Raw genomic sequence first — 12,288 nt, 5'->3', positions numbered from 1 at the left:
GTAAACTGATGTAATTCCATTGGCTTTAACAGAGCAATAGTGATATACACTCGCTGAGAATCTGACTCCTTGTGCTGTCTGCTAACATAGGGGTGAATTTTCCCTTGTGAGAGCAGATGACTATTGAGCACACTCAGCCCTTGAATCTATATTTGGGGTTTGGTTTATTGAAGTATATCTAAATACATTTTCCTCCTGTGTAGTAGTCTTGAATAAGCAGAGACCAATCCCCTTCAGATGCTCCAATGCGTGAGTCTTTTCTCTGCATTTGATGCCTCAGCCTGTATTTAGCTGATAGCAGAACCCATCGGGAGGACAAGCGGAGGTATCTGGCGGATGGATGAGCAGTTTAACGATGGTCTGACTACTCTCCTTTGCACTGGTTATGATTTCAGTCACTTCAGCCTCCTTCAGATAATTTGTGAAATCAAAATGAGGAAAAATTAAAACCCACATTGATATTAAAACTATATTGCAGAGCTGGCACATTCACCCGCTGGCTGGAGAAAGGAATTCCTATCAGTTTCTAGCAGACCTTCTCTCTCCAGTTCGAGAGCAGCAGAGAGAGACTACAGCAAGTCGTCTTGGATGGTCTAGGAAGGGACTCAGTGTGGAAGAGTCAAACTCTGTGCATAGGGCCTGGAAATTTTAAAATCTTCTATTTGCTTTAAACCTGAATTGCAGCTTCATGTTCTGCCGGGACAAGCCTCAAAGGCTCTGTCCACCCAAGCCTTTCCTTTTTTGAAAGTCTCCTGCTCTTGGACCAGCAGCGGTGCAGACTGGTGCCATGTCAGCTAGGCCTGTCTGAGCAAGGCTAGACATCATGGGGGTGAAAACACCAGCAGCTGCCTGAGCTTGGGCTACACTGACATTCCCAGATTTGCTGCCAGGTGGAGCTGCACCTGCAACGGTGGGAGATTTCCAAAAAGATCCTAGAGTACACAAGTCCGAAAGGGGCTGTCAAAGAGCACATCAGCCCCACTAACTGAAATGAGCATCGTTGACTTACCTTAAGCACTTCAGAGCGCTTAGCGCATCATGGTTTCTTCATCCAATCAGATGCTGGAGGGCCATCCATTGCAAGGTAAATATTACAGGCTAGACTGTGACTTGGACAATGTGCCCAAGCAAGTATGAGTAAGAACCCTACCATGCCTATGCAGATTACCTGGGTGGGTGTAAATGCAGCTACTCACCTGCTTATTCCCGCATTAGAGAAGGAAAACTGGGAGGGAAGGGGAAGGGAATGGGTGGAGCCTTTGCTCCATACCTTCCAATCACTCATGAGAGTGAGTGGTGCAACACAGAAAGCAGGGCAGGAGGTGGTAGTTGACTATTGGTATAGGCCATCACAAGATCCTATCCACCGAAGAGCAAGGGAGGAACAGAGGGAATTGTGCCTTAGATGCTCTTCTAAGGCACAGCTACAGTCAGGCTCAAGCCCTAAAACTTCAACCTACAAACTGGTTTGTATTTTATAGAGGAGTATACTTAAAAAAAAAACTCATTACAATGGACAAGCTACTCTGGCTGGCTGAAACATACCTCGGTAAGTCAATACAGCAGGTCAGTAATAGCACTGGGAGCAATCGGTGTAGCATTATCAGGCCAATACTGGTGCTGTTAGAGTGACAGCCGATGGCATAAAAGAAGTAAAGCTATTGTAACAGGCACAGGATCAATGTCCTTCTGCTTTGAAAATAAATTTCTGAGCTTCGCCTTGACATTTATTTTCATAACTGCTTCAGCTTTGCCTCAGCATTTACATGTAGCAGCAGGAGACCATTATCACAGGATAATGTTCAATTCCATTGACATTATCTATCTCTTAGCGAAAACAAATGGAATCGGTGCCAGCCAATCATTGCTGAATGACTGACCATTGTTTACTGATAACAGTTGCAAAAAAACATCAAAGAAAGCAAACCCTCTTCTATCGCAAAGTTTATGTATGTAGCAGTTTACCCAGATTATTTCAAAATGCTGGCAGTGGAAATTCAGTTTGTTTTTGAGGTTGGATAAACAGTTGGCAAATGCCATCCATGCCTTTAAGAACTCACTAAAAAAAAAAACAGCATGATTTGATTTGTTTTTACAGCAAAAAGATTGTTCTTTAATCCCTTTGGAGTTGTTGAGTCTGATTTTCCTGCCAGTAGCACTAATGAAAAATATACTGGCATAAAGTGTCAAGAAATCCTGAGACGCCCCCTCCCGGAGCCATTTCTCCCAAAGACAACACAGATCCCGAGATGATTGGAAGCAAGGAGATGAATCCTGTCTCCGACATGAATCACAGTAGCTGCGCTGCATGCCATAATGTAGCAAAGAGATGGAGATGTTCGTATTGCTTTTGATCTAAAATCGGACCAAATTATCACACTCCCATCATAGGAACTCGAAAGAAAATTTACTGAACTTCTAGGTTTTTTTCTTTTCTTATTAGTAAGTAATATATCAATAAAGAAACATCCCTACTTCCAAAAGAACTATGTCAAGTTTTGATTTTTATTATATTTTGTTTAGGTATATTCCAAATAGTAAATTTGGTGAAAATTAATTCTTTTACAGCTGCAAACAGCATAGAAATAACAGAACTCAGTATGGGTATATTGCATTTGAATTTCATTGACTGATGTACATTAAGTGTGGAAAATATTCATAAAAAAGGAATGTCTTGAGAGCAGTTTTCAGAATAAAATTAAACATAAAAAGGTGAAATGGATTTTAGATTCTTTTATTTATGTGAATCCATATAAATTACCTGTAAATGGAACTTGGAACTTTTGCACATTGGGTTGGTAGAAGAGAACCCCTTACATCATTCTAGTCATATACCTAAGCACTAAATGCAGTTCTGATGTATGGATTTATATGTGGCAAATACTTTTCAAAGAAAATGTAACAAAGCATCCTTTGTGTTACTATTTCAAGTGTATCAATTTTCAAGTATAATTCCTTGTGTATATATAACAAGTGTTCCTGAAGTGTGTATGATAAACAAAATAATTGATATTAGAGATCAAGAACCAAAATCACCAAAGCCAAACAACCCCAAGTCTCATTAACACTTTTTATTTAAAATCCACCAAACATCATCTTTGAAGTTTCAAATGAGAGTAAGTATTTCCTCAGATAAGGCCTGTTTCAAAGCCCATTAAAGTCAGTGGGAATCTTTCAGCTGACTTCAACAGTCTTCGGATCAGACCCATAGTAATGGCTGGCAAGTTCACCAGCAATAAGAAAGAGAAATTGTTTGGATGTGCATTGTTCCCAGTTAGTAGTTACTCTGCTTTGTATTGAAGTCTTTGATGCTACTTTACCGACTTCTTTTAAGATGTTGCTGTAAATGCATTAAAAATGTTAGGTATAGAACATGTTTGCACCTTTTATGCCTTCATTCAAACATCCTACCACAGATCACTTTCTAGACAATGACTGTGAAGAGACTCACTTATAAATGTAGAACTTGTTCTTTGAGATGTTTCTTTCCCTTTTTTTAAAAAATTATTTTTGATTTGAAGGAAAGCAAAGAAACATGGAAAGCAACCACATATCGTGGTGACATAGAGCTCTTCAGTAGATCAGTGAAAAGGACTGGGCGGCAGAGAACACATCCAAGATGCCACAAAGAGATGTACTGACCTAATGGTTACTGAGAAAATGTACCCATTTGAGTCTTGATAGAAGCCCAAAAAACAGAACCTGCTTACCATAAGTTCATTGCTTACCAAAGAGATTGACAGTCAAAATAATTATCTTTTAATTTCGCTTTTAAAATCTACATATACCATAGACACACTAGCTGTGTCTTGGCATGTTATCCTTTTTCCATTTAAACCTTTTCCCATAATTTTCTAATAGGTGCTCAAACTATTCATTTTTGCAAAACCAATAAATCTAACTGGATTTTTTACTTTTAGTGCACTATATATTATAAAAAATAGTTTATCCATAAAAATAAACCTCAAGGTTAATATGAGGAGACACACGTTAGTGGTAATACACTTCCACATTTGCAGTGACAAATACAATAGTGAATAGCGAATTAGCTTTTTCTAATTTTATTTTTAACTTCCATTTGTATGTTCTAATATGGGAAAATTATGGAGAAAGGTTTCAGTGGAAAAAGATGACACGTCAAGGCACAGCTAGTGTATCTGTTCAGAATAGAGTAGCTGTTCCATGTCAACATATAAAGCTACTGGAGATATAAATATGTCACTGCATAATCAAGTGGGGGGGCAGGGGGAAGACAGATTGTAAAGCAGACAATTTTCTAATAATGAAGGATAATACAATTTTCCAAATGTATTATTTCTATTATCTTATAAAAGTGAATAGTAGGCCTTTCAAACCTTTTTACTGAAATTAAAAAAGGGGTTTTAATTAATAAAACTCTTTAATTAGAAAAAAAGATTTTTCTTAAATGTATTTCTTTTGCAGATGCCTGTAAGGTCTTAAGAATCATTACTATAACAACTTTAAGTGGTATCATTTTTCTCAGATAAATGGATTATGTGACTATTAATAGTTCTGCCTTGTAGATTTCCTCTACAACCTGTGGCCACTGTATTTGTCAGAATTGTAAGTATTTTGAGATTGCTTATGCAAGAAAGGCTGTAGTTGGTTAATTTACTAATTAGAAATCAGAAATTATAAATCAGTCATTAGCTCTGTTATCTGTAGTTTCTTGCATTTGATGACACCTTCCATTTCCTACTGCAGGAATGCCCGGAGGAAATCATTATAGGAAATTTTTGAAGATAAGGATTTATCATAAAATTCCAAAATGTGAAAAAACTCTTCCTCAGTCAGGTTGATGTGATACTGACGCAGCACCTGCAAAATACACAGAATGTCATAAAATCGTAGAGAGGCAGGGCTGGAAGGAACCTCAAGAAGTCATCTACTCCATCTCCCTGGGCTCAGGTAGGATTAAGTTTGCCTAGACCATCCCTGACAGGTGTTTGTCTGCACTTAAAAACCTCCAGCGATGGGGATTCTACAATTTCCTAACACCCACATTGCTCACATGAAGTTAGGAGCCAAGGGTGAAATTCAGTGCTGGGCGCAGGGCTTGCACAGGCCAATGCACCACGTAAGTCTCTCTCGTAAACCCTTTGCAAAACTGCCTGAGGGTTCAGCCCCACGGTTTCGAATTTCGTAAAAATCTGTGAAGACCAGAATCTTCCTGTTGCCTTCCAGCTTTCCTGTGCCAGCATAGCTACCCTGGCGGCTGCTCCTGAATCCTCCCTTGGGTAGTGATTTATTGTACGTTGGCCCAAGCAGCAATTGCTCTCAGAAGCTCTGCAGGGATCCAGGTGATGGTGCCATTGAGAATAGCTAGCAGCCTACCCACTTTCTCACCACAGGTGGAGGCTGAATTACATAATACACCCACGAGAGGGCTTCCACATGAGCAGATGATGCTAACCAACTGTGGTTTCTCCCTTTGCACCCTCCTTAGGGGATCAGGGTCCCCTGAACCCGAAGAAGCAGAAGAAACAATCCAGTCCAATAGATCTACTCGCTCCACCTGTGAGAACCCTTATGTATGTGGTGATATGCATTTCTAAAGGGGCACTGAGTGCCGTAATTCTCCTAAGAGCAACATTAAGAGTTCTTTCCTTAAACTTTAATGAGAGCACTACTGACCAGGTGGTACCTGATGTGACAGACATTAAGGGCCAGATTTTTAAAGGTATGGAGGTGCCTAAAGCGCAGACAGGTGTACAGTGGGATTTTCAGAAGAACTTAAGTGCCCAATTCCCATTGAGTTCGATGATTGTTAGGTGCCTAGGTGATTTGAAAATCCAACTAGGCATCTATCTGCATCTTTAGACACCTAAATACTTTTAAAAAACTGGCCCTTAATGCCTTTGACACCAAGGCTAAAGAGATGTTTATTTCTTAGTATTACTTTTAGTTTAAGGTGCTTCTAAAGCATACATCCTGCAGGGTACCTGTAGGTGCTGTCCACTGGCTCTGCAATAGTTTGTTGTCCAGCAGGATCTCCCCCAGCACCTGACATCTTCTGATCTGGGTAACTCCTTTTGTACTTTACTGGTTGCCATTGATTTTATGTGAAACTCAGATAAGTCTGAGCCAAGCCAGTATCTGAAATCACTATAGTGCAGGGATTACAGTAGCCACATATACGTATGTGTGTCTACTTCAGTGCTTATGCGGAGCACTGGTATCAAAAGTGGTCAGTCTGTTCGCTCCTCCTTTTCATATATCTCCCAGCCTTGATAACTACGAGAGTGCTGATAGCAGAGAGCTTTTCCCTCCTGTAAGTTATCCAAATATCTCTCTGCTCACTTCTTTTATCTTACATCATCTCACTTCAAATCACTCCTCACTGCAACCCCATTTCTGATTTCTCCCTTCTTTGGGGGGTAATTTGACTGTCTTAACAAAACGTTGCCTGGCTCAATGCGTATCGTTTAATACATATAAATGCACTTCTATTGCTTATGCTGCAGTTAATTCTTGACCTCATGAAATCAACTGGAATCTAAGGAGCCGCTGAAGCCAAGTACTTGCCGAGCACAGTCTGTTATGCAACACATTTATTTTTTGTCTGTAATACCTTAAGGAAAATTTTTTAAGAGTAGCACTTATGTATTGCAGGGGGAAAATCAACTTCCCTAGTAGATCCTATCACAGAAAAGGGGTGGTTTCATTTTTCTCTTAATGTAAATAAATTGTTTGAGATAGAGCGGCCTGAGTTAAAAAGTTATTACCAAATGCTTGACAAACTTGACATTACACAACATTTTAAAAAAATACAGTGGGCCAGATCCTCACCCCTATTGCAGTAGCTATACACTCCTGAGATAGTACAAAGCAACCAGAAAGCTATTCTCATATAGGGGAAACCTCAGGCCTAAAGCTGATATAGCTCTATGTATCTTGCTCCCCAACCTTCATGTAGTGGCATGTCTGAAGAACATATATGTGGTAAGGCTGGACCACACCTTGCTCTAACTGAGCCCAGCCCATTAGAGCAATTTCTATGGGACCTCTGCCCTTAGGTCTTCAGTTTGCTTTAAGTTACACCTGGGGATGTTTTGGCTCCTGGCAGCCTCAGGAAGTGGGGAGCTGAACGATGGCTAACTACCTGGTGCAGTTGAGGACTGACCCATTATTTTACCAAATGTTTTAAGTGGCAAAGACAGCAGGTGGAGAAGGTCAGTGGTATCTCCTTTGGACTCAATGTTAATTAAACAGCTTCATGCATCTTTTTTTTTTTATCCTTGCAACATGACTGGTAAATGGAGGTAGTTCCCATAGTTCATATTATGAGTTTGATTTCTATTTACAGAAATGTCAAGGATCTTGAAACAAGAAGTAAATGTATGCTAAACAGCAATCAAACTCCCCAGCAGTGTGAATCCAGGAGTACAGCACTAATCCCTGGCCTCACAGTGCTATAAGGCACTGAAGGTGGGGAGCAGCCTTGAAGACACTGAAATTGGTGTGGTTCTGCTGTTTGGTAAGGTGCTGGATCTAAGAAGCCCATGCAGAGGATACATATCCCTATGTACCACAGATCTGTGTTCCACTGGCAAGGACAGAGGCAGAAAGAGAGGATAGAGTCATTCCACCTATACAAGGGTGTCTGGCCCCTGTAAGTGAAGCAGATCCAGTGGCCTTGTGCCAGAACAGAACAGGTGCTCCCAGTTTGGCCAATTAAAGGGCTGTGGCAGCACCTAGGAACAATAAAAGATCAGTGAGAAAGAGGTAGATAGGAGAGTGGTAGTTTCTAGAAAAGTGCTAGTGAGTAGAAGACTCTCAGTAGGCCCTCTTGGGAAGGAGGAAGGAATTATTAGGAAGCTACTGGAGAGGCTAACCTGCTGACTTTCAAGACAGGCAGAGCCAGTGCTAGGAGACCTGACCAGGGCTGAGGTCTAGGAAGCCAGTGGAGGGGCTACCTAGCTGTCTGTCCTGAGCCAGGGAAGGCTGGAAGGGGATGAAGGCTAAGAGCAGTAGAGGGTGATACTTAAAGGCTCTTGGAGCCAGAGAACTGAAGCCCCAGGGCCAGAGAGGGCTGTGCTGGAGAGCTGGGCTGTGCTGAGGAGTCCTGGTGCTGTATTTAATGTAGAGCCTGGATTACTGTGTTGGGATTATGTGTGTGGAGTTTTCTTCTGTAATAAACTAACCCACAAGGGCTATTTGCACTAAAAAAGACTCTCTGGACTGTTTGCGGGGGACTTGAAGGAGAAACTGAGACAGGTGTACCTGTCAAACTGTGGCCTGCAACAGGATGGTACTCCAGCTGGGCTGCCTTATGATAAGGAGGAGTACACAAGGCTACTCCCCCCTTCATAAGTGAACATACCAGCTCATCCTGAGGCTGTAGTAGTGGCTGCAGAGAGGCGTGGTAGAAAGGATTTCTCCTCATCTGCCTGCTTCCCTCTCTCCCTCTTGAGCTTGTAAAAAACACTTTTCTCAGTTCTGGTGTGAAAGAAGTCATGCGCTTGCATATGCATTGGAAAGAGGGTGATTGCCATTATTATTAGTACTCAGTATTAATGTCACAGCAAATAAATCTGCAAATGTATAGTTGACATGATTTTGGAAACTGTTTCGGTAAGGTTATTTAGAGACTTTTTGGTTTTCAGTTTGTTAGTTTTAGATTAGTAAATGCAATTTACCTGCCTGAAATCCTGAACACTTAACAGCCCGCTCCCACTTTCATCATAGGATTTAAACGTTCGTCTCATCGGTCTCCAGCAGTGCAAGATCTGGGGTTGAATTCTTAGCATTGCATTGAAGAATGTCAGGCTCTGTGGTCCAGGACTCCTCTAGCAAAGTGGGGTGGGTGGGGGAGAAAGATGGGCATTTGTTAATATAAAGAGCATGGTAGAGGAGTGCAGGCATATGCTGAAATGTAAAGGTGTTACAGTGAAATTCTGATTGTACCAAAGACTGACTGTACCCTTGAGTGGTGCAGAATAAATGCTATTAGATTCTCTTCACCTTCTAATATTCTTCAGCAAGTGAAGTTGAAACACTTAAGCACTGTTAAAGCCCAAAATTTGTGTGTGTTTGTAAAATTAATGTAATTCTTTATCAGATAGATAGATAGATATCTATCTATCTAATTTAAACAAAGGCCTCTGCTTTTATACATGTTACAGAGAAGCAGCAATTAAAGTCACACAACTGCTCCCCTTCCAAGCCTCTGTTTTCAGTTACTTATAGCTCTTTGGAAAATTCACTGTTCAGGTTGCAAGTTTTCATATTCAAATTTTGCCTGAAGGTAGCTAATTCATCAGCCAAGCACAGTAGGAGGGTAAAAAAGAATACTTGCCCCATGATATAATATTTCTTGTAACCAGGTTCTGAACAGTTCTATAGTTGGAATAGCTGGGGCAGGACAGTCAAAATCTAGTATGGGAATAACTGGGAGAGAATGTATTGCCTCTTGTTGTTTTTTACTTTGGTAGGGGCTGCTGTTTGCCCTCCACCCAGCTGTTATTCCCGCCAGTGTGCAGGGCTGGAGACCACAGTTGCTTTATGCAGGCTGCACAGGGCACTGGAAACTCCAGTTCTACCACGGCGTGCAGTAAGTGCACAGACAGCACTGTACAGCTGGTGCAATGCCCTGAGCACTGAGGGTGAAATTCACCTTAATCTCAGGAAGTCTAAAGCTAAGGAAGGATTTGCTGTCCCATCACGACTAACTCAGCTGCCTAATGTAAATTTACGTCAACTATCCTGAAGGCCCCTGTGGACCGTTTACAGTATAAAGAGAGCCCTTCACCCTGGCTGTGGGACCCAGACTGTTCTCTATAGCTCAGTGTCTGCATGTCTCCACAGAAGCTAAAGGCCCAGCTTCTCACAGATTCCAAGGCCAGAAGGACCATGGTGATCATCAGTCTGATCTCCTGTATAACAGGCAGTAGATAATAATTCCTTTTGAACTAGACCATATTTTATTTTTAAATCCACTGTTGATTTTAAAATGGCCAGTGATGCAGTATCCACCACAACTGTTGGTAAATTGTGCCAATGGCTAATGTGGGGTTAATGTGGGGTTAACCTTGCTGTTGAAACTGACCCCATCCCATTCTGTGGCAAAAGCTGTGCATTATCCTCACTTAAAAATGTACACCTTCTTTCCAGTCTGAAGTGTCTAGCTTCAACTTGCAGCCATTAGATGGTGTCATACCTTTCGCAGCTAGACTGACGAGCCTATTATCAAATATTTATTCCTCATGTAGGTTCTTCTTTGGTAAGCTAAATAAAGTGAACTCCTTGAATCTATCATTATAAGGCATGTTTCCTAGTCCTTTAATCATTCTCATGGCTTTTCTCTGAACCCTCTCCAATGTATCAATATGCTTCTTGAATTGTGAACACCACACCTGGACACGGTATTCTAGCAGTGGTCACACCAGTGCCAAATGCAAGGTCATTTTACCTCTTTTACTCCTACTTGATATTCCCCAGTGTATACATCCAAGGATTGCATTAGTCCTTTCGGCCATAGCATTGCACTGAGAGCTCATTTTCAACTGATTATCCACCCCCCTCACCCCAAAACTTTTTCAGAATAACTGCTTTTGAGGACAGTGTCCCCTTCTTGAAAATATGACCTACATTCTTAAATTGTTCCTCAATGCATACTTTTACATTTAGCCATATTAAAAAACTCAGATTGTTTGCTTAAGCCCAGTTTACCAACCAATTCAGGTCACTCTATTATTGACCTGTCCTCTTCATTATTTATAATTCCTGAGTCTCTGTGTTGCCTGCAAACTTTATTTGGCTTTTGAGAAAAGGAGTGGGTTGAGAGCCACAGGATATTTTTATTATTGCTCCTGTCATGCAAAGAGTTTTATTTTATTTTTATTATGCCTATTGGTATGAATTTGTATACAGTGGAGCAATCTCTTATAAAAATGTTATTGTGAAAATTACTTTATGTAAAGGTGTTCAGAACATGGGATGGGCACTTCATTATACTTTATAAACTTAAATGAATAAATAGAAAATGATACTAGACAAGAGCTCAAATTATGGCTCTTTCCATCCCAAGCTCTGAGACAGAATTTCACAGTATCAAATCTGTGCATAAAGGGAACTTCATGTGAAAAATCTGAAATTGTCTGAAGCAAAACATTATAGTTTTGCCTTAATTTCCATACTGATAATGAATGATTGATAGTTCCTATGAAGCCAGATATGCCAGGGGGTGCCATTGCAGGTTAAACTGCCTGTAACTTTCCTGCTGGGGATGCCCAGCTGGGAACAGCTAGGTTCTATGCATCTCTCTTCCCTGTATCTGGTACAAGGGGCACGCTGGAAGCATGTGTGCTGGTGCTGGGGATGCAGGTCATGAAGAGTAGACAGAGCGCAATGCACACTGGCTATCCCTAGCTGGCAGATTGTCCTTAAAAGACCATTGACAAGAGGCACAGATTACAGCTTCTCTCTGGCTGGGCTGGGCTGGGGCTGAAGCAGAGACTCTGGGAGTAACCAGCTTCCTGACAGTCCACCCCCCCCACTTTCTGTTGCCTTTAGACAGAATCTAACCCTGAAACTCATCAGCCCAAACTGTCTTCCTCTAGGCCTTTCTTATACCTCTCAACACATTTTTTAAAGTTTATAGATATGGTCAATTGCTGATAATTAATCAAACTGTATCTAGATTGTACTATGAACCGGACACATAGGGCCTGATTCTGGAGATGCTCCGACTAAAGTAAATATCACATGAATAAAATAAGTCAACTGAAGTCACTGGACTCCATGGAAAGTCACTGGGATTCTATGCATACAATGACTACAGGCTCAGGCCCTAAAATACTCTGTTTCTGCATCAGAAACTGTCCACAAACAGCTAGACAAACCCATGAATGTACCGATATTCGTGGCTTCTGAATGATCATCCTTTGTAGCAATGAACTTTCTTGTGGTTTCATTAATAGGACACAGCTTTGGAGAAAGTCGCAGTATGCAAATTTGTCATTGTTCTTAACGTCATATTTTGTTGCTATTTGGCTAACCTCTTCTTTACTTAAATCCAAACTGAACTTCTCTGCAATGGCTGAAAGAAACACAGAAATAACAAATGACAGTCAATTTGCCATCCTTGCAAATAGGTGACTTTTGTTTTAAAACAAAAATTGGATTGACTAGTTATTAGGTATATGTTGACAGGCCACCAGTTCCAGTGACTATCACATAAATGCATTATCTGGATCCTGCTATACATAGGGGTGGAGGAAACAATTCACATTTAGCAGGATAACAGGTAAGTGATAAAAACTTTAA

General features: G+C 41.0%; 1 protein-coding gene across 1 annotated transcript in view; it reads right to left on the bottom strand.

Moving 5' to 3' along the window:
• Positions 1–2,662: 2,662 nt before the first annotated feature.
• Positions 2,663–12,288, bottom strand: part of EFCAB6 (EF-hand calcium binding domain 6) — a 153,739-nt gene continuing 144,113 nt past the window's right edge. Inside the window, exons 29-31 of the mRNA XM_074936748.1 lie at positions 11,877–12,061; positions 8,661–8,810; positions 2,663–4,839 (exon numbers count right to left, since the gene is read on the bottom strand). Of these exons, the coding sequence (XP_074792849.1) occupies positions 4,717–4,839; positions 8,661–8,810; positions 11,877–12,061 (458 nt within the window). The 3' untranslated portion in view covers positions 2,663–4,716. The remainder of the gene's footprint in view (positions 4,840–8,660; positions 8,811–11,876; positions 12,062–12,288) is intronic.

This window comes from Natator depressus, chromosome 1 (assembly GCF_965152275.1).
Source record: "Natator depressus isolate rNatDep1 chromosome 1, rNatDep2.hap1, whole genome shotgun sequence".
Taxonomy (NCBI): domain Eukaryota; kingdom Metazoa; phylum Chordata; order Testudines; family Cheloniidae; genus Natator; species Natator depressus.
The sequence above is the reverse complement of the archived record's forward strand: the minus strand, read 5'-3'. Positions and strand labels throughout refer to the sequence as shown.